The following is a 22,485-nucleotide window of genomic DNA, read 5'->3' as shown; positions in this document are numbered from 1 at the left end:
ATGTCCATACATCTGTAGGAAGTGCCTCCCAGGTCTCTTACAGACAGTGGCTCTCCTTCCCTGATGGATGTCCTGAACATCACATCAAGAGGATATGAATCGAGGGAAGAGGAATAGCCATTAACACAGTGTCACGCTGAGTAGGCGTAGTCTTGCTTTCAGCAGACTTAGCAGAATCTAAGTTACACTGACATGGAACCCATTCCTAGGAACACACATGGGAAGTCCCCTGTGTAGGAAAGAAAGAGCCATCTACAAAGCTCTCATCCAAACAGAATTGTTTCCAGGCCCCTGTCTGCTACAGGTGCGGGGTCACCAGCATGCAGGAAGAACTCCTGGGAGGAGGGAAAAGAGCCTGGATGGACTGAGTCCAGCCTGAGGGAGCACGAGACAGGGTCACCTAGTTCGGAATCCTAGGAAGAGGCCTTTCAGACCTAAGGTAAGGACACAGTCATTCTACTATGACTTCTTATAAACTATTTGATTAAGCTGTATATATATGTATATATATCTATCCAATAAGAGCAGGGGATGATATATACGTGCTATGTATTTTCACGTCATACTCCATGTGGACACGTACATATGTGGTTATATAATGTTGTACCACCCCTGCAGAGACATGGCTGACTCTAAGGGTGAAGCAGTGGTGGCTGAAGGATCAGGATGAGGAGAGCTTTATTACGGAGTACTTCATACTTTTTAACTTTGAACCACATGTAACTATTAACCTAATGAAAAGGCAATTAGCCACTGGGGTGGGGCACTTCAGTTGGTGGAGTATTCGGTTAGCATGCACGAAGCCCTGGGATCAGTCCCCTGTACCACATAAAATCAAATGTGGTGCTACAAGTCTGTAATCCCAGAACTCAAGAGGGGGAGGCAGTAGGGTCAGAAGTTCAAGGTCACACTCAGCTACATAGTGAGTTCAAGGACAGGACACATGAGGCCCTGTCTCAAAAAAAAAAAAAAAAAACAACAACAACAATAAAGAAGAAAAAGATAAATTAAAAACCAAACTTCAAAATTATCAATAGAACATTAAAAAGTGTCTGGACATGGTGGCACGTGCCTTTAATCCCAGCATTTGGGAGACAGAGATAGATAGATCTCTGTGAGTTCAAGACGAACCTGGTCTATGTAGCAGGTTCTAGGCCAGCCATGGCTGTATAGTGAGACCCAGCCTCAAAATAAATAAATAAATAAATAAATAAAAACAAACAAAAAAACACCACCACCAAAACAAAAAAATAAATCATTAAAAAAAAGCGTATGTTAATTTTACCATACTCCAAGGTATATGGTATTGGGTAGTTACACTAGTTTAAAAAAAAAAAGAGCTGGGTCTGCTGGTCCCAGCCTGTACTCTCAGCTACTTGAGAGGCTGAGGCAGGAAGATCTCAAGTTGTTCAAGGCCTTTCTATGCTTCATAGTGAGTTCAAGGCCAGTTTGAGCAATTTTAGGAATTCAAAATAAAGAAGGCTAGGGATATAGCATGGTGGTATACAACACTTGCCTAGCCTCTGCAAGACCCTGGGTTCAATCTCTCCTACCACTCACAAGCATGCGTGAGCGCGCGCACGCGCGCGCGTGCGCACACACACACACACACACACACACACACACACACACCCCTTATGACTTCCTTTCAATCCTAATTTTTCCACTTAAATATACATTCCAAAAGTAAGAATAGCTATAGCTGGGTAGTCTCTTTGCAGGCCAGTGACTACCTCAGATCTAATTGTCACCTAGGATTGGGTTCCCAGATGGGGAAAGTTGGTCCTCTAGACCTTGGCTGAATTTAGTGGCAAAGAGTGAAGTGGTGAGGTCATCCCCAATCTCAAGAGCCATGTCATATGCTGTTTGGCCTCTTGCATTCTTCTTTTGGATGTTTGCATTGCACCTGCAAAGGAAGTGGAGAAACAGTCACTCAAGGTCACTCAGGCATATGACCCTCAGAGCTTGACTATTCCTCACGACAGAGGCCAGTGTAGGTACATCCTGGTCGTTCCTCCCCAAATGTGTCCCAAAGAGGCCACTATGGCTTCAGCTCTCAGAGTGACTCTACCTTTTAAGAGACTGTGTGATTTCAAATAATTGCCTGTCCTAGTCATTGGTTCCAATTGCATCCAAGTCCTATAACCATGTTCCATGAGGGTAACACTCATTGTGTAATGGTGGCCTTCACTGGCAGGGATAACACTTGAGAAGGTAGGGCCTGTCTAACACCACTGGATGTCAGTAGAGATGTTGCTGATATCCTCAGTGGTGTAAGCCTTTGAACATACCCCAGTAAAGTGGTGATGCTCTCCCTTCCTTCCAGGCCAAGTAGAGTTGCTTCATGAAGAGCTGTATTTCTGAACCTATTTGTGGGAAAAAATTTCTGGGTAAATCTTTAGTGTTATCAGGAAAATGGAAAGGGACTAAACTCAGGTCCCCAGGTTTGATGACAGGTGCTTTACCTGCTGAATCATCTAATTCTGGTTTGCTAAGGAACAACTTGCCAAGCCTCTTGGTGCAGGAAAGCTAGGTCTCTGAATGGCTGATGTCTAAGAGTGGAAGGATGGAGGGAACGTGGCATGGTTCCCTGAGCCCAGATGCAGGGCAGAGGCCATACTGAAAGGTTTAAACTTTTTAGATGAATATATTTGAGCTAGATTTAGAAGTATTTGACTTTTGGAGGCAAGTCTACTTCCCTTTCCTGGCAACTACTAAAGAGGAAGAAGAAATCTGTGTTTTATTTGGGAAGGTGGCCTGCAGTCTGTCTTTCTTCCCCAAAAGTCTTCCACCTATGTAAGTTAAACGCTGTTCAGGGAAACCTTGATAATGTAGTGGGAGGGGCACTGTTAGACCATTCCGATGGACAGGCATAACCATAGTGCTGGAATTCGGTAGACCCAAAGTGGCACTATTGCACCAGTCAGTTGGATGGCCATAACTGAGCGTAGGACTCTCTATATCTGCAGTGAAATTCCATGTGCATCTGTGTCACTGTAGAGTGCTGATAAAGTACATAAGGAAACCAAGGAAGACCACATTAAGATGGTAACTTGTTCTATGTGTAGCTTCGACTCTAAGTTGGACTGTTCATGAGTCCAGAACTCATTTCACTGAAGAATCATTCAAAAAGTGACTTGCATATCAACCACAAGGCATCATGCTTACATGCTATGAAAAGCTTGTCTGAACTATAAAAATATATTATAAAGCAAATAGCATCACTGGGTGCAGTGGTGCACACCTAGGATCCCAATACTCAGAATGCAGAGGCAGGTGGATCTTTGTGAATTCAAGGTCAGCCATGGCTATATAGTGAGACCTTATTTTAAGAAAACACAAATAAACAAATAATATCATTTCATCATCAAGAAAATGATGCAAAGGGGTGGGGAAATGAAGGGGTGGTAGCATAACCCTTAAGAAAACTCAAGAAAGTCAACAATGTTTTATAATTACATATAAAATATTCTGCTATAGAATAAAACTGAAAAGTAGCCGTTTCTTCTGATATAGTGTCTTATGGGAAATATTATAAAAGTGCACTCAGAAAACAGGCTCTTGTTACTATAGCCAAGTCTAGCCTCAAACTTATGATCCTCCTGCCACAGCCTCCTAAGTGCTGAGACTGCAGGTGTGTACCAACAGACTGGGTGACAAATTTCACAAGTGCCTATGGTTAATTTGAAAGCATAAGAAAACCAAAGTGAATAGTAATCATAAGGAATATATTTTGAATAAAAGCACGCCGGGCAGCACAAGAAAAACTGAAACAGATAATAGAAGCAAAGCTATGGGAATTCTGTTCCCTCCTGCATAGTGCCTGGAAATACCCAACAACACATCTCACCAAGTCAGGTCTTGAACTTGTCTGTAAGAATCCAGGAAGCAAGAGGCCTAGATACCTGCAGCATCTTTGGACACTTCTATTTTGACATCTTGTCCAGGAGATGAGCATTGCCATAAATGACACATACTCCAGGAACTTCTGAACCCAGTTTCCAAATTAATTTGGAAGCAAACAATAGAATCACAGATAGAATTGGGCTGTGAGTCAAGATGGCAATGAGGTTGGACAGTAGTAACTTTACATAGGATCTCTCCATCCTTAGATGGGGAAACCAAGGGAGCAAGAGATTGTTTGGTGAACTCACATGCCGGCTTCTCATGGGTGGTCTCAGCACCTGCAGACAGCTATGTAATGATTTCTTTCCACATTAACGTCATAGATGTGTTTTCACAGGAATACACTGAGGTCTCTCTTTACTTGGTGTAGGTCTTAACAGTCTGGATCATGACAAAAACTTTGCCCAATATCCCAAGAGTTAAAGATTCGCTAAACCCAGAAAAGTACAAGTTCATGTTGGATGTGGTAGCATACACCTATAATCCCAGCACTCAGGAAGCAGGGGCAGAAGGATTACAAATTCAAGGCCAGATGGTCTACATTAGCAAGTTTTAGGTTGGCCATGCCTAAATAAAAAGTACAAATTAATACGATAGCAAATGCACTACCATTTATAAAGCCCATTAATGGTGTTGGTACATGCCTTTAATCCCAGCTCTTAGGAGGCATGCAGATCTCTGAGATCGAGGCAAGCCTGATATACAGAGTTTCAGGACAGCTAGGGATATACACACAGAGAAGCCCCCCTCTCTCTACATATATATATATATATATATATATATATATATATATATATCCCATTATGTTAAGCAACCTAATAGATTATTTTAAATTTTTGTTTTACTTAGTGGTGTGATTTAAATAAGAAATGTCCCTTGAGTCATTGTTTAAAAGGTTGTAGGACTTTTAGGAGTTGCAGATTCACTAGGGGAAGGTCACTGGGGGTAGGCTTAGATGTTTTATAGCCCTGCCCACTTCTTGTTCCTGAGTGTGGATACAGTGTCAGCTGCCAACCTCTTGCTCTTAATCATGCCTTCCCTGCCTGCTGCCATTTTGGACTATATCCCTCCAGAACCGTAAGCCCAGTTAAACCCTTTCTCCCTCAAGTTGCTTTTGTCAGGGCTTTTTATCACAGGAATAACAAAGTAACTAAAGCACCCAGCTTTGGAAGACACCCCATTAAGCCTTTTACTAAGTCTGAAATAGAGTATAAAACAGTCCTACCAGGTTCCAACTGAACAAGGCAGTCACATGGACTGGTTCTACTATGAGAGAATCCTGTGACCTACACCTAGTCACAACAGGGTGCCCTACTGTCCTTTCAACGTTTCACTTACGGTCCCCACTGCTGGTCGATGTCTGCTCCCCTCTGAGCAAGAACTGGAATGGCTTCATGGTGTTTATTCACAACAGCCACGGTAACAGCAGGTCGACCTTGACTATCACAACAGTTAGGGTCTGCTCCCTGTGGGTCATGGAAAGGGACAAACTTGCCACAAACCCCTGAACTCAACACTGCCCAATTGCCATCCCACCATGAATGACAAATGTCCTAGAAAGTGATGATGGCACTGAGTATAAATCAATGATGGCATTAAGTTGAGTATAAATCAAAGGAAAGGAGAATGAAGAATCTCATGAACACAGCTATAATGGACACAGCTGCCAAGCCCCCAAATGTTTAAGACTTTTCCCCAGATCTGGAGGAACAAGCACCCAACCACCTTGCCTTGTTAGGAAAGCAGGCTGGAAGTAAATATGGCCACATCTGTCCAGCTCATGGACATTCCTTGGGTTCACACATGCTTGTTTATGTGACTCTTTGCTATAAAAACTGGCAGAGTGACACCGAGGATAAAGCTCTTGACCAGTCATTTCTGCCCTTTGCGTGCAGGGTTTAGTTAACAGGCAGCAGGCACAAACCATGCTGATCTCGGCAGGGAGGCCTGTTCTGAGTGCACTCACTTCATCAAGCAGCTGTTCCAGCACAGACAGTCTTCCTTTCCCTGTGGGGCCAACTTCCTCCAGCAGGAGTCTGTTCTCAGGCTGTGGGATGACAGAATGTGGTCATCTTCCTCACCTCTGTATCTGTGTTGCAGAGTTCCAGCCCCACTCTCAAGGCCCAAACCCCTACCCCCTCCAGTTTAGTAGTGACACTGAACAACATGGATGGGTGAGTGTGAATTTTGAGAGGTGTGTGTGTGTGTGTGTGTGTGTGTGTGCATGTGTATTTCTCTGAGTGTTTTTATATGTACGTCGTCTCCCACATGCAGTAGTACAGACATATATATGTAACTGTAACATGTAATCTGTGCTCAGTTCCCAAGCCCTGTTGTAGGTGAGGCCACTGCTATGACATTGTTTTATACAATCAAGGGCAAGGAGGCAACAAAGCCTCAGGGACTTCGCTAGCTTTGTAATGAATATTCCAGGAAGAGCAGCTAGGGTGAAACCTAGAATTCACTCTGCAGGTTTACGAAAGTGCTTGAGGCCAGCCCAGTATGACAGCTCACACACACTCACCAGAGAAAAGGACCCACAGGACCTATCTCTTGCTTAGGAAAAAATATTTTCATTGGTCCAGACACATCTGAAGAATTTCTTTTATGTTTTCCAAATGCTATGAAATTTACCTTTATCTATCTTTAATATCACTTTATATATAAAAAGGATTACAAATACTAGAAGGCTGAAGGAAGGAGGCTGGCCCAAACAAGCACATTGCTTTAGTGTGCTTCTTCCATGAGTTCCCAGGCATGCCTGGGGTGGGAGGGTCACAGGGAACCTGCCTGCCCTTTGTAGAGTGTTTACAAACCTACTCCAGCTGCCTTCCTGGACTGCTAAGCCTTTTAGAAGATAGGGGGTTCTGGCTATGTCACCTTCCCTTTGCCACCCCACGTCTCTGGTAAGTTTCTTAGAACAAGATACTATATCCCAATTAGAAAAACCCCAGCACGGTCTTAGGTATGGCACCTAGCCACAGTGAATTCTGTTCTGTTCCTTCTGGAAAAATGTATTAGAATGTCAGCTTCCTGAGCTCTGGGGCCATGTCTGGATGTGCTCAAAATAATCACTCCATAGTGAATGGATGCTGGAACTGGCAAGCGCACATGAGGTGTGGGGGGAGACGGGGGGGGGGGAACGTCTGGGTCACACACAGACTAAGGAACTCCACACTTCTCTTATCCTCACTATTTCAAATGGAGGGAAGGTGGACAGCACAAGGAATGAAAACAATCATAGGTCTTCCCCCAGATTTATCAGCCCATGTGAGGCCTATGCAGGAGGAACATGCAAATGCAAAAACAGTCCCTGCCTTCAGAGCAATTGAGATGCCAGCAAGAAGACTAGAGCATGCCCACCATGGAAGCCCAGGGGTCTGGCAGAACCCAGGGAGGAGGGGAGCAGCACACATGCCTATCCCCACATCTGGCTTGCTGTTCCTCACAGTTGTTCTCTGTGTTGCATCCAAAGAGGGCCAGAGCCAGGCAAACTGGGGAAGGCAGTGGGGCACCCTTGGTCCCTTTCTCCAAAGCTCTCTTTGGGGATTATTCATGGTATGTATTTTAAAAGACAAAACCTTAAAGCTGCAGGATATCCTGAAGTGATACCCACTGTTAGTGGACTAATGATTTTGAGGGGTTTCTAAGAAGACTAAAGTAGATGAAAGCAAAGCAACAAACAAACAAACAAAAAAACATCTAAGACCCAGAGATCTGAGCATTTTCTCTCTAGCTGAACACTCAGATTCTAAAAGTTAGTCAGTAAGGAGGGCAGATGTTGGATTCAGGCTGCAGGCAAGGGTGCAGTACTGTAGGGCTTGCTGTGACTGACTGAGACAGCTGCCACCCCTCCCCTTCGCTCCCATGTAAGGGTAGGAAAACCAGGCTTTCTGTTTAAACCTCCTGCAACCATGTTCTAGAAATCACATGATTTACCCAGCAAAGGCTTCTAATGGGTGAAGGGAAGAACACAGTCACAATGGAGGGTATGAGGAGAAGGGAACAAAAACAGCTTCATGGAGAACTGAAATACACACGAACACATCGCACCATTAACACTCTTGCCACCACAGGAAAGACATGGACACTGGCAGCCCAGGACACCCTAATGATTCTCCTGCCTCCTGCGTAGTAATTCTGGGGAATCCTATCATGGTTTGAATGAGAACAGCCCCCATAGGTTCCTCATATGTTTAAATGCTTGGTCCCCAGTTGGTGGAACTATTTGGGAAGGAGTAGATGTGGCCTTGTTGAAGTAGGTGTGTCACTGGGGGCGGGTTTCAAAAGCCCACGCCTGGCCCAGTGTCTTTCTCTCTATGTCTGCAATTTGCAGATCAGATATGAACTCTCAGTTATTTCTCCAGCATCATGCCTGCCTGCCACCATGTTCCCTGACATGATGAGTATGGACTAACCCTCTAAAACAATAAGCAAGCCCCCAATTAAGTTCTTTTTTTTTATAAGCTGCCTTGGTCCTGGTGTATCTTCAAAGCAGCACAATAGTAACAAAGAAATCTATCCATAACCACCAGCCCACACAGGGACTTTAACTCACAAACCTAGCCATGCTTGGCACTCACAATGGACACCCATGCCAGGCACCAGCAATGATCCAACTGGCCCTCCAGTTAAGTGATTAGACAATGAAGGATCATCATGTATTCAGCCAAACCAAATATAAAACAGAAAAATGGGCACTCAAAACTGACCCCCGAGGAAGCAGAAATGATACAGGAAATTGATGAGACTTTAAAAATAGTTCTAGTTCACCATCTTGAGAAATCTGCCACAAAGTAAGCAATACTGTTGTTTAAAAGGAGAAAATGAGAGAGCCTTCCATTACAAAATGTCCAAACACACATTGATGTGACAGGCTGCAAAAGAGCTACAAAGACCAAGAAGTGACCTACTGTAGGCAGTTCTGGGTTTCGGTGGAAGTTTTTGGCCTTGAGACTCTTCATCTTCTTGATGCCTTCAGGAGTGTCTGAGGTGCTCTGGCTATAGGCACTCACTGAAATGACAAAGAGTTGGAGACCAAATGACCCTGCTTTACTTCTACATATAAGGAGGCACTTGTCATGCCCCTCAAAAGCCACGAGGATAAAATGGATTTTCTAGAAACTTTTAATTAAACCTGGCAGGTGAGACACTGGACCACCACCACCACCCCTCGAGAAACTGGAAAAATGAGTGGGGGAGGGAAAAAAGGGATTTTAATTTTTAGGTTAAAAAGCACATGTACAACCCCCCCCCATCCCTGCCACCAGCTATAGCAAACAAATTTTCCAGCCCTGTAAAGGACTTCAAAAGTCACAGTCCAACTCCTGAGAAGCCAGAGAAACAAACTGCCTGGAACATGTTGAGATTGTGACTTAGCTTCAAATTTTATGCAAGTCTCATCAAACCTTGCCTAATCTGTGTGTTCTTGGTTAATTACTGAAAACTCACCAGAAGGACATAACTCACCCAAGCTGGACCTGCTGTCATACAGCCCATTCCCACCTTCGGTGACACTGCTCAGAAAGTGGTCACTGAGATTCATTGACTTGTTGATGTACAGGTTCTGGCCAATGAAAACATTGCACACATCACTGATGGGGCTGCCATGTCTCAACAGAGAAGATCTACTGCTAGCCTGCTCCTCAGGAGGGATACTTAGGGAGCAATCTGAGGCTGGGAACCTTGCTCATGGTAGGAAAGCATTCTATCACTAAGCTATGTCCTCAGGGCACTTTCCATTTTTAAGACAGTGTCTGACAAAGTTGTCCCAGATGGCCCTGAACTCACTCTGGTCTTTATTTTGAGATCCTCATGCTTCAGCCTTCCAAGTGATTTATTATGTATAAAATGGGTAGTAAGTCAAGGTAAAAATCTGTAAACATTTTTGTCAGTCTTTTTCCAAGTTTGTTGTATCCGGGCATATAATCATTTCAGTGACTTGTAAACGACCTGGAGAACCACCAGAGTGAGGGTGGTGGCAACTCCTGTTCCTAACACATCCTCTGGTCTAGACAACGGGCCTCTCTGACGGTTAGCACAGTTATTTATATAGTCCCATGGAATTCCTTGTCTAGGTCATGCTTCTTACTATTTGAAACTTTTCTTTTCTTTCTTTCTTTCTTTTTTTTTGGGGGGGGATTTCAAGATAGGGTTTCTCTGTGTAGCTTTAGAGCCTATCCTGGCACTTGCTCTGTAGACCAGGCTGGCCTCGAACTCACAGAGATCCACCTGCCTCTGCCTCCCGAGTGCTGGGATTAAAGGTGTGTGCCACCAACGCCCAACCCTTTCTAATCATTATATGAAAGCATTTCTGTAAACTGTAAGCCATCAGTGCAATCAATTTGTGAATAACTTCTAAAGGGCTACGTACCTTGTTTGAGACTTGAACATAGTTCAGCCTGATGCTAACTTCGTAGCCATCTTCATGGACAGTAGCAGAGATAAGCTTTTAAAGAAATTTAAAGAACATTCTCAATTATGGTGTGGGACTCAATCCCTAGGAATTCTGAGATGTTAAACTCTATATTTAATAAAATATTTATCACAAAGAAGGTTAGAATAGAGAAACAAAAGGAGAAAATTAGATGAGATAAATAGAAAACAAAGAACAAAACAGCAGACTCAAAACCAACTGACCTATATTTCTAATTATAAACCAACTAAATACTTGAATCAAGGGCAGAGACTCTCAGACTAAATAGGAACAAGATCCAAATTGATATTTTTCTTAAGAGAAGCAATGGGAAACACACACACACACACACACACACACACACACACACACACACACACACACTTAACAAGCAAAGTCTTGGGGGAACCTGAACCCAGGGATGCTGAGTGGTACCCTCATTTTCCTTACCCACCTTTCCCATCCTGGGTTCTGCAATCAAGGCCCGGAAATCAGGGTTGTTCTGAGCGTAGGATCTGAGGTGAGCAGAGATGTGATCCAACTGTTTTCTCCAGTAGCCTAAAAAGGGAGAGAAACCCAAACATGTGGCTGATTTTTCCACATTTATGAAAGAATCAAGTGTGGAACATATGTTTTTGGACAGGTTCTTTTCCTTGGCCACCGGTGTCGGTTTTTCCTTACAGAACCTCAAGTGTGCACTACAGTAAGTGCCACCACCACCCCAGCTATCGCAGATCATTAACTATTCATTGATTGCTGCAGGGCTGGAGAGATGGCTCAGCCGTTAAAGGCTAGGCTCACAACCAAAATCATTGATTGCTGCATGTGAAGCCTTTTGTTCTTATATTGTTCTATCTCACATGTAAATTACACTGTCTTAAACGTATGGGTTTGGCCATTGTATTCATCCCAGTCAACATAAACAACATTTCCACTACTCCAGAAAGTTTCCTATGCCCCTTTCTAGTCTACATGAGGTTTAAATGCATTTGAATTAGAAATCAGAGGGATTTCATGAGCCCAGGTATTTATTTGGTTTCTTATGTGTGGGAGAAAGATGTAGTGGCTCCCACCTTTCTGTCTTGGTTGGAGGCCCTCGACAAGGAGAAGCAGATAGGGGAGGGATCTCAGCTAAGATGGCAGAGACCTTCTTTTCTCACTGCTATGTGGGTTCATTTATAAGACTGAGTAGTTGGTACATGGTACCCCTGTCCTCTAGCGGGGTCTCTTTTGTTCAGGAATACAACAACGAATTTCCTTATTTGGTGCTGACTTTCTAGAGAGCACACTGACCTTTGACCTTCTTAACGCTTAAGGTCAGAATTGTCAGGGCATCTCATTTATCATGTTCCACTGGCCAGCAAGTGACCATTCAAATTCCAAGAGACAGAAAACAGCCTGTTTCTCTTGAGGACAGCAGGGTTATTAGGAATCATTCTGGAAATAGCTGTAGACAATCTTCTTAGGACTAATGAATGTCACATTCAAGTCCAGAAGAGTCAATCAAACTCGCTGAGTTCTGACTCCTAGCAGGGAAACTTGGGGAGCAAGAGCAGAGCTGGGAGATCTCTATCATGGCATCCTGAGGATCTTGGTGCTCCCTTTCTCCAGAGAAGCCAGTTTTAAAAAGCAATGAGAGGCTGGAGAGGTTTCTTGGTGGTTAGAGCTCTTACTCTTGCAAGAGGACCTGGGTTTGATATCCAGGACCCACATGGTGGCTCACAATCATCTCTAACTCCAGTTCCTGGGGATTTGATGCTCTCTTCTGACCTCTATGGCCAGGCACCAAGCACATATGTAATGCAGATACATACATTCAGGCAAACATTTGTACACATAAAACAAGTAAACCTAAAAAAAAAAAATCAATGATTTAAATTCTCTGGAAGTGTTTCTAAAGACATTAGTAAATTAAGTATTTAATAAAGAAAATGTACTGAAACTCAGAATAGTAAGTGGATGGTATCTGAATCATGATCCATTTCTCTCTTGCCTAATACGATGGAAACTCCAGTTCAGGTATGGACAGTCAGGAACACAGTCCTGTCCATCTTGACTATCTTCTCAGAACAAATGGGATTTCCATATTTCTCATCCTGCCCCAACTGCCTATTGCACAGCCTAAGTTCTTGGCAAGTGTGGTCAAAATGGCGTTCTCCCTATTCCTATCTAATCACCACTCAAAGGATGGAGGCTCTGCTTGATCTGATATATTGTTGATACTGGGTACCCACATCACCTATTCTAGGCTCAGTTATCAAAGGTCCATTTTGAGAGAGGGAAAAATAGAAAACCATATATGATTGCTGTATTTGTTGGCATCAGTGTAGAATGGTAGGGGCTCCAGAGATTAGTGTTTCCCTTACAATGCATGGAAGGATCCACCAATCTCTGGGGTCCCTACATTCTACACTGATACCAACATATTTCCTGGTCTGAATGTCATTCTAAGAGAAAAGTACCAGCGTCCATGTCCAAACAGATTTCTGCCCAAGGGGGGAAGAAGGCCAGAAAGCAGAGAGTTTGGAAGTTCTTCCCAAAGGAACTGACTTCATTGTAATGGAGTATAGAAAAGTTCAGACTCAGAACAATGGAGGGGGATCATAAAAGGCAATTACAAGGGGCTGGGTATTTAGCTCAGTGGCAGAGTGTTTCCCTAGCATGCACAAGGCCCTGAGTTCGATACCAGCACCTAAAGAAAGAAGTGAGGGAAATTACAATACTGTGAGTTCACTACAGGTAAGAGCTATATCACAGGCTGGCCACTTTACATAGAACCAGGAAAAGAAACAGCTAATAAGAGCCCTTAATGAAGTCAGAAAATTATTCAAATACTGACCTATTTCATTAGATCGGTCTGTGAAAGGATTGATGATGCCCTAGAACATGGCTGCAAACAATAAAATGGTGATGCTCTAGCAGTAAGTGAAGCTTAATGGCTGGGAGTAGTCAGGGAAGGTGGCAGGGAGCCTTGCCAAAACCACCAAAACCTCCATCTTCCTAGGATGACAGAGTACAGGCCCAGGGTATACTCCCTAAAGTGTAGTCTCAGAGGCTTCATACAGGAGGATGAACTAAAGTTCACCAGAAAGATGGAGCTAGCTGCTGGACAGATAAATGTGCAAACAGCAATAATAAGCCTGGGTGGGGGGAACAAGACCAGAGTTGAAATAATCAATTATTTAAAATTTCCAGTTTGAGGGCCATCTCAGACGCTGTTACCTGCTCTTGGGACCCTTTCCTCCTGCTGGGTTACCCTGTCCAGCCTTAATATGAGGGGAGGGGCCTCATCTTACTGCAACTTGATATGCCATGTTTGGTTGATATCTCAGGGAGGCCTGCCCTTTTCTGAAGGGAAACAGAGGAGGAAGGGACTGCGGCGGGAGGTGAGGGGTGGAGTGGCATGGGGGATGGATTGAAAGGGAAGGAGGGCGAAGATGTAATATATGAGAGGAGAATAAATTTAAAAAAACTTCAATTCTAACAAAAAATTATGAAATGGGAAAAGAGAGAGGAAAGTTCAACTGAAACATAAGAATAAAAGGCAAGTGAGAGCCGAGTGGTGGTTCACGCCTTTAATCCCAACACTCAGGAGGCAGAGGCAGGAGGATCTGAGTTCTAGGCCATCCTGGCCTACAGAGAGAGTTCCAGGACAGCCTGGGCAACACAGAGAAATCCTGTCTCAAAAAACAAAAAGCAAAAACAAAAGAAAGGGGCTTTAACAAAACCTCAGAGTAGCCACTATAAACATGTTCAAGATGTCAGACTGCAGATCCTGTAAATGTCCTCCTCTCTCCCAGAAATAAAGCCGTGCCCCCTGCATCTATCTCTCTGGGACACTACGTGACAGAGGTCTGTCACAAGGGCCAGAGAAATGTCAAGAAGTGGCAAGGCCATAGACAGGCAGGTCAGTGGCTGACAGGCACTGAAACTTGGGAGAGAGCTTATACAGGAGAAGTGATGTGAGAGATGGCCATTTGAGAAGCAGAAGCTTGCTACTGGAGTGATGACTGTTCACTCCTGGAGGGAGTGATGGTGGCTGTGTAACAGCATTAATCAATGTGCTTGATGTCATTCAGCTGCACACTTAAACATAGTTAAAATAGTGAATTTTATATGAGTTTCATACGCTAAAAAGCCATAATGACAGGTGGTAATGATGCTACAGACTAAACCTGTCTACACAGCAGAATGAACCACATGTGCCATGAGACTGATGGACTAGACAGCAGGCCAGGAGTTAAAGTACTGGAGGCATAAAAGTTATAGAAAGGCTGCTGTTCATACAAAGAAAATGATGTGAACAAAGAAAAAGGAACTTATTTCTAGCCCATGAAATTGATTCTAAAAGGGAGATTCTTCAGAGAGAGGGCTTCCCCTGACAGGAGCAAGTTCCCCCTTACCTCTTCCTGGACTGACAGCAGTGAGGACTGGCCTGTGGTCACTCATCTTCTCCTGCCTCTGCCTGTGACAAGCTGCCTCCAGTTCCTTCTTTGCCAGGAGCTTGCCAGATGGGTAGAAGAGACCAGAGGTCTGTGTGCCCATGTCCTTAGACCCCAAGGCAGAACTGGGCAAGGGAACACTTAGAGACTGCCAGGCAGATCGGGGCTATGAGCAAGAGAGAATACACTTCAAGATTAGAGTATAATTTAATTAACCCCATCTCCAGGCACCAAATGCAATTTAAATCAGAATTAAGAAAACATCTAAAAACTTTCTTTGAACTAAAGGCTTTTGTTGGGGGTGGGTATTCTTGCCACCATTTCTTCTGTCTTACCCAGAAACTCTTACCTTGACCCATGAAGACAGCCCCCCTCCCCTTGGTCATTTATTGTCCCAGCTTCAGCCAGTTAATGATCTTCTCTGCTTCGTGGGCCTAGAAGTCATCTACCTTCTCAGTTCTATAATGTAATGGAGCACAGTCTGCACTGCACAACTACATTCAACTGCTGAGAATGAATATTCCTCTGATGGATCTAAGACAATCACCATGGAAGGCTGTGTGGACTGTATGGTGTCACTGCATCTAAATGGGGTACCATTCATAAAGCAGACAATGTATATTTGTATATTTATTAGGATAAATTTCCTGGCAGAGAGAAGAAAGTGCATATACATACTATAGACAATTTTTTTGTTGTTGTTGTTTCTTTTTTTTTTTTTTTTTTTTCGAGACAGGATTTCTCTCTATTGCCTTGTAGCCTGTCCTGGAATTCACTCTGCGGACCAGGCTGACCTAGAACTCACAGAGATCCACCTGCCTCTGCCTCCTGAGTGCTGGGGTTAAAGGTGTGTGCCACCAACGCCCAGCTTACTATAGACAATTTCTAACAGAGGGCAGGCAGTCGGAGAAAAGAACATCTTTTCACTTAAACACAGGTGTCAATGAGCCTGGCGGCCCCACAAGTCTGAGTTCAAGTGACACATGTCCTTCACCAGTGTATGTGCTAAGGTTCAAGTGTGTGTAAGGTCTCTAATTACTATCCGTTTTCAATTTCCATCAGTAAAGAGATGAGGTGACATCACAAGGTCTTTGTGTGGCTTAGAGATGAGACTTTGAAGGCTAACAGGAAAATGTTCACCCCAGTGTGTGCTGCAGAGAAGGACCCCCAGCCAGAGATGATTGACAGGAAGAAATCTTACACACCTCATGTGTAACAGGGCAGGGAGGAAGGCTCTTGGACTGCTACTGGGAATATGCAAGAGGAGTTCAAATGCAGAGAAATTTACTTCTTTCTGGGGCACAATGTCCACTGCCTCATAGATGCTATTTGATACAAGTCTCCAACAGAACAATGCGATTCTAGTTTCTTTTTTTTTTTTTTTGAGTCAAGATTTTACTTTCTACCCTAGGCTAGATTTGAACTTGCACAAATATATAATTTTTGAAAGAAATCATTCAAGAATTTGAAACCTAAATTGAATTTATTTGCATACCTAGTTCAAAGTCCTTGTCCAAGATCTACGTATTTTGGTTCAGTTCCCTGGACTGATTCATAGGACACGGTACACAAAGTCAGTTACACCTGGCAGCAGTTCTTACCACCATGCAGTATGCAGGCCTTACCTCAGAAAATGGACGGGGTCCCCCAACAGCTAGGGCCAAGCTGTTCATCCTGAATCGTGTTATGGACTTCACATAAATACCACAGGTGCCGCAGAATCGCGCGGACAGATGATTGTTGGCCCCACATTTTGGGCAGACAGAGTGGCTACCAGAAATGCCAAGCTAGAGAACAGAAATATTTAGAGTTTTGACTTGCCCACATAAACTAATCTCACACCATACTGTCTCTAATTATCAAAATAACATAGGCTCCTGCCCTCGTACCTAACAGTTCTGCCTCTAAACTTTCTCCTACACATGGACAAGCCCTTCAAGAAATGTATCCCAGACTGTCTTGTGTAGTATTATAGGTGTGTAAAAATTACATTGTAAGTTTATTTTGTGTGTGTACAAGTGAATGTGTGGTGTGTGTATATGTATGTGTGCATGTGTGTATACTATGGGGCCTGTGTGGAGGTCAGAGGACAACTCTGAAGAGCTGGTTGTTTCTTTCCACCAGATGGATCCTGAGAATTGAATTCAGGTCTTCAGTTTTGGTGGAGGTGCTCCCACCCCCTGAACCATCTTTCTAGCCCAGTAATGGCAGTCTAGAGGAAATAAGTGTCCAGCAATGGGGATATTGTCTAGATAAACCATGGTATGTGCACACAGAGTCTATGTTACAGACAATGGCATGCGAAGCTAAGGTATATTGCCAGGTGGAAAGAATGGGTCAGTAAGTGCCAGTTCACTGGGGAACTGAGAATCACCTGGTATCTCTAAAGCAGGTGGGCTTCTGAGGAGAGGCTAAGATGAAGGAGACAGCCATTCACTCTTTCATTACTCGAATGTAATATCTGATAAACATAAATGATTTGAATATTTTGATTTAAAAAAATAGGCAAACTCCATTCGAAGAAGAAATTCCAGTGGTCAGTATAGGAGTAGAAAGGGTTAACCTCAAAAAAATGCAAATCAAATATCGGTGAGAAGGGCTTCTCCATTCCAGCCTATGAAATTACTTCTACCTCCAAGTTCTTGGTAGAGAAACCATAGGAAGGATCTCCTGGGTGGGGAGACCTTAGCTCTGCAGGGTGCCAGCAAAGAGTCAGTCTTTGCTTTTAAGACAGGTTTCTCTGTGTAGCCCTAGCTGTCCTGGAGCTTGCAGTGTAGACGAGGCTGGCCTCGAACTCACAGAGATCTGCCTGCCTCTGTCTCCTGAGTGCTGGGATTAAAAGCATATGCCACCATTGCCTGGTGGCAAGGTTAAGTCTTTAGGTGCTTACTGGGGCTCCACACCAGTCGCAGAAGGATGCCTCCCAGTGGTTCTGGCAGCCACATCTGGAGCAGGAAATGGTCTCCCCATTCCGAGAGGGCGGATGAGGTACTTCATTTCCATTGCACAGCCACTGCTGAACAAAGCAGTAATGACAGGCAGAGTCACAACTATGTTCTCCAGTTCCCACTCCATCCAAATAAGGGAATAAAGCCCAAAATATCAGAAACTGGAAATACCCCCATATCCCCCACTCCCCGCATGCTTTCTTTTCTTTCTTTTTTTTTTGGGGGGGGAAGTATGATAGCTTCACCTATTATTGTTTTTTTTTTTTTGAGACAGGGTCTCTCTCTACATAGTCTTAACTGTCCTGGAACACACCATGTAGACCAGGCTGGCCTTGAATTCACAGAGATTCTCTTGTCTCTATCTCCAAAGTGCTGGGATTACAGGTGTGTGCCACTAAGCCTGACCCATATTCACCAATTTTTAAGTTCATATTCCTTCCTGCAAATCATAGGAAGTCAATGAAAATGGAGCCTCCCACTTCCCCATACCCCTCTATATCATTGGTATCACAGGCTGAGCAAGCCAAATGGTAGTAATAGAACATTACTAATAAACCCAGCTGAGGCCCAAGGGGCCATGAGACTTGGACTTATCTTCTCCTGTTTGCCCTAGGGAAATGTTGATTTATTCTCCAGCCTGGGCATGGAAATGATAGGGTAAGGAAAGGGCCACTTTTATTCTACACTGTAAGACCACATTTGGGGCTGGAAAGATGGCTCAGTGGTTAAGAGAACTTGTCACTCTTTCAAAGGATCTGGGCTCCATTCCCAGCACCTACATGGTAGGTAGTTCACAACTGTCTGTAACTCTGTTCCAGGGGATCAGACACCCTCTTCTGACCTCTGAGGGCATGAGACGCACGAGATGCACACAGAAACGCATGCAGACAAAACACCTGCGTACATCAAATAAATCATGGAATTGAAAAAGTAAGAGCACATTTATACTTCATATTTTAGGACAGAACCCACAGATCCACACTGGACGTCGTCCAGCATGAGCAGCTGCTAGCTGTTAATGGCTTGTTTTAAGCTAGTTTTTAACACAGTGATCTCTAGATGGCTCTTTGGGAGGAATGAAGACTACATCACTGGAAGTGTGTGAACCTTTACTACACAGAGACAACAATGAGGGGCAAGTACAGAGACAGAAGCACCAACACCATGAGGCGAGCACCAACACCTCTCAGAGGAGGCTGCTGCCGACCAGAGAGAGCCTTTGCAGCGATTTGCTGCCTTCCTTAGGTTCCCTGTAGCGTATGCCACCTGAGGGTAGGATGGGAGGCAGACTGGGGGATGATCCCTGGCTTCCCAGATTGCCAGATCTCTAAATAAATTATAGTTCCATGACTCAGTTCCTGTCTCTGGGCCTGGGCTCCAATATTCCAGTTAAAAAGGAATTCTTTTATTGTGGAGAGGAAAATGGTCGCTTCTTGAGATTTTCTGACACTGTTAGGTAGACCTGGGTTAGAATCTTGGCTCTTGCTGCTTATTCACTATTGTGTAATGTGACAGCTTCTCACTTTCCAAATGGGGATGATAGTAGAAGTGGCACTTCTGTGACTGTGTAGGAACTTTTTTTGTGAGATAGGTGTCATTGATGAGCCCAGGACAACTGATTTTACAGCCAGTTGTCCAAGATTTCACACAGTCCCTTGGCAGTGTCCTCACAGGTCTGTAGTGGGTTTGGGTGAGTGCCAAGTGAGTACAAATGAATGTTCAGCACAGGGGCGAGTTCTCTTCCTCAAGCTTCTCTCTCTGGGCTTTCTATTAGATGCTGACTTACGCACACAAAAGGACTATAATTCTACATTTTACTCCACTTGCATAATACCAGTGATCCTGGCACCTGGAAGTCAGCTCCATGTGTAATGTTAAATATCTGGACAACAGAAAGATATTTTTTAAAGAACATTTATTTTTCTCAGTGATGGCCAGTTTAGTTAACTGTATTTGCCTGACTGAATCCTGTTTCTTCAAGGGTACTCTGTTATTCTAAAGCAGAACATTTTCTTTAGAGACTGGTCACACCAGTCCCTGACACAGGGAGCTGAGGAAGGACAGAGGCCACACCAGCCCCTGATACAGGGAGTCAAGGAAGGAATCCTTCCTTGTATATTAACTTAGTTTCTGTGCAATCAGAGACAGATTCTTCAGGGTAATCCAAAAGACACATTCTTTGGAAACTTTTGCTTCAGATCTTACATTTCAATTATCCAATATTACATTTTTCTTCCTTCCTTCCTTCCTTCCTTTCTTTTTTTTTCTTTCTTTTTTTTTTTTTACAAAAGACTTACTTTATTTTTTGTCTATATGTATGTACGGGCACCATGTGCATGCATTGTGCCAGAGGAAGGCAGATGAGGGCACTGGATTCCCTGCAGCTGGAATTACAGAAGGTGTGAGCCACCATGTGGCCTGTGCCGTCTGCAGAAGCAGTAAACGCTTTAATTGCTGTGCAACTAAAATAAAAATTGGACAGAGATTTTGCCAACTGTGGGGTTCTAAACATGAAGCCTTCAGATCTTTCATTGAGGATGAAAGTCCAAGTGCACTTTTAAATATAAAGTTGCTTTCAAGAAAGAAAAATTATCTTACCCCATCATATCAATGCTGCTAAAGAAAGACATGAGGCTGTCACACTGAACGTGCATTGCTACTTTGCCACTTCATAAACAATCCCATTCTAACACCTACATGCTGATGAGCAATTCCAATACAAGTGAATCTTTAAAAACATTCAATTTGGGGGCCTGGAGACATGGCTCAGTTGTTAAGAGGACTTGTTGCTCTTGTAGTAGACCTGGGTTTGATTCTCAGCACCCACATGGTGGCTCACGGACATCTCAAACTCCAGTTCCAGTGGGTCCAAGACCTCTTCTGACATCCATGGTTATCAGACATACACATGGCGCACATGCATGCACACAGGCAAAACCACTCATACATGTAAAGAAGAATAAATTTTTTTTTCAGTTTTGGTATTGTTCCTAAGCAGTTTTGTTAAGAGATAAAAACCAGAAGTAGAAGAATCATATCATTGGCAGTTAACATAATTGATTTAAAATGTCTTACTTTTTATATAAGAAATCCAGAAGACCAAAGGAAAGGATAAGAGGAGTGATGAAGGAAGGGCTGAAAATTCCTTTAAATTATTACTATTATTATTTGGTTATTATTATTTTGAGGCAGGGCTTCTGTGTGTGACAGCCCTGGCTGTCCTGAAACTCATGTAGAACAGGCTGGCTTTGAACTCACACAGATCTGTCTGCCTCTGCCTCCAGCTGCTGAGATTAAAGGTATACACTGTCCACCAAGATTTAAATTATTTTTGAGGCAGGGTCTTGCTCTTATAGTCTAGGATAGGCTCAAACTCACGATCCTCCTGCTTCAGATTTCCAAGTATTGGTGTTTCTGTAATGTGCCACTACACTCAGGGTTTCATGTACCCCATGCTGTCTTCAAACCGAGAATGACCTTGAACTTCAGACCCCTCTGTTGTGAGATATTTATACAATGCGTGAAGATGTATTGCTGTTATTGGTTTAATAAAGAGCTGAATGGCCAATAGCTGGGCAGGAGAGAATAGGTGGGATTTGCAGGGAGACAGAGAAACTGAAGGAGAGTCTGAGGTGTGAGAGACACCATCGTAAAAGCTACGTGACAGAATGTAGATGAATAAAAACAGGTTAATTCAAGTTATAAGAGCTAGTTGAGAATAAGCCTAAGCTAAGGCCAAGCTTTCACAATTAATAGTAAGTCTCCGTGTCATTACTGGGGAGCTGGCAGTCCCACACCCTTCTGCCTCCACCTCCTAATGCTGAGGTTATGGGTGGGTGCCACCACACTCTGTTTATATAGTGCTAGGAATCAAACTCAGAGCCCCAGTAATACGAGGCAAGCATGTTACCAAATGAGCTATCTCTAGCCAAAACTTAAATCTTTTGATAAAAAATTTACTTGAGTCTACTGGAACAGTCACTCCAAGAATGATTTCCACGAGTGCCACCATTTTCTACTGTTATGTCTTCTCAACCTCACCATCATTCTCTTAGGTGCTTTGGAAATGGCAGTGCAATTCATGATGGGAGACTGTTAAAAAATCTGAACCCACACTACCAGACAAACTGCTACAAATACAAGAGTCCCCCAATTTACAACAGGTTTGATTTGGGAATGTATGTTCTGGTTAATTTTTCCTGTCTTATTGGCCTATTTCCACAGTTGGTTTGAAAATGCATCTTATGTAACAGGGATAATTTTTTTTTTTTAACTACGCAGATTTTCTTTTTGGTGGCAATGGAGTAAGATTGCACAGCTGTAAGCCTAATGCTTGAAGGCTCTAGAGAGTGGACAAGTACACCCAAGTGTGAGCTATGCAGATTTAGTTCCAGTCTTAGTCTTTGGCCTAGGGCTAAGGGCACAACACACAGTGCATACCCAGTGGGAGGCAAGAGGCAGTATTTCTGGTCAGGGGAGGCAGGAATCTAAAGCTGAATGCGAGCACTGTTTTTTGCTCCGACTTTTCTCACACTTGGTTGAGGCAGAGGTTCTAACATCTCACAGGATTTGCATGTACAGCTGCAGGGAATATGCAACTGTAACAGGAAGGATGAGGCAAGGGGGATCCGACCTACCTGAGGGCATTCTTTCACAACCACAAAATACATGAAGCAAACACTGAATCTGAATCATGTCTCATGGGGTTTCCCCATATGGAAGCATTTAATGTTAACTGACAAGAATAATTTATGTAGTGGGCTGGAGATCTAGC

At 43.6% G+C, this 22,485-nt stretch overlaps 1 protein-coding gene across 5 annotated transcripts in view; it reads right to left on the bottom strand.

Moving 5' to 3' along the window:
- Positions 1-1,003: 1,003 nt before the first annotated feature.
- Positions 1,004-22,485, bottom strand: part of Dzank1 (double zinc ribbon and ankyrin repeat domains 1) — a 46,947-nt gene continuing 25,465 nt past the window's right edge. For 4 of the 5 annotated variants that reach the window (XM_035446154.1, XM_027421616.2, XM_027421619.2 and 1 more), the window contains exons 11-21: positions 17,654-17,779; positions 16,389-16,550; positions 14,725-14,929; positions 10,776-10,879; positions 10,280-10,354; positions 9,376-9,472; positions 8,820-8,920; positions 5,873-5,953; positions 5,245-5,372; positions 2,292-2,366; positions 1,004-1,906 (exon numbers count right to left, since the gene is read on the bottom strand). In XM_035446154.1, the coding sequence (XP_035302045.1) occupies positions 1,741-1,906; positions 2,292-2,366; positions 5,245-5,372; positions 5,873-5,953; positions 8,820-8,920; positions 9,376-9,472; positions 10,280-10,354; positions 10,776-10,879; positions 14,725-14,929; positions 16,389-16,550; positions 17,654-17,779 (1,320 nt within the window). In that variant the 3' untranslated portion in view covers positions 1,004-1,740. The remainder of the gene's footprint in view (positions 1,907-2,291; positions 2,367-5,244; positions 5,373-5,872; positions 5,954-8,819; positions 8,921-9,375; positions 9,473-10,279; positions 10,355-10,775; positions 10,880-14,724; positions 14,930-16,388; positions 16,551-17,653; positions 17,780-22,485) is intronic. The other variant, XR_003486498.2, reaches the window with a different exon arrangement.

This window comes from Cricetulus griseus, chromosome 6 (genome assembly GCF_003668045.3).
Source record: "Cricetulus griseus strain 17A/GY chromosome 6, alternate assembly CriGri-PICRH-1.0, whole genome shotgun sequence".
Classification (NCBI taxonomy): domain Eukaryota; kingdom Metazoa; phylum Chordata; class Mammalia; order Rodentia; family Cricetidae; genus Cricetulus; species Cricetulus griseus.
This window is presented reverse-complemented; position numbering and strand designations above follow the sequence as displayed.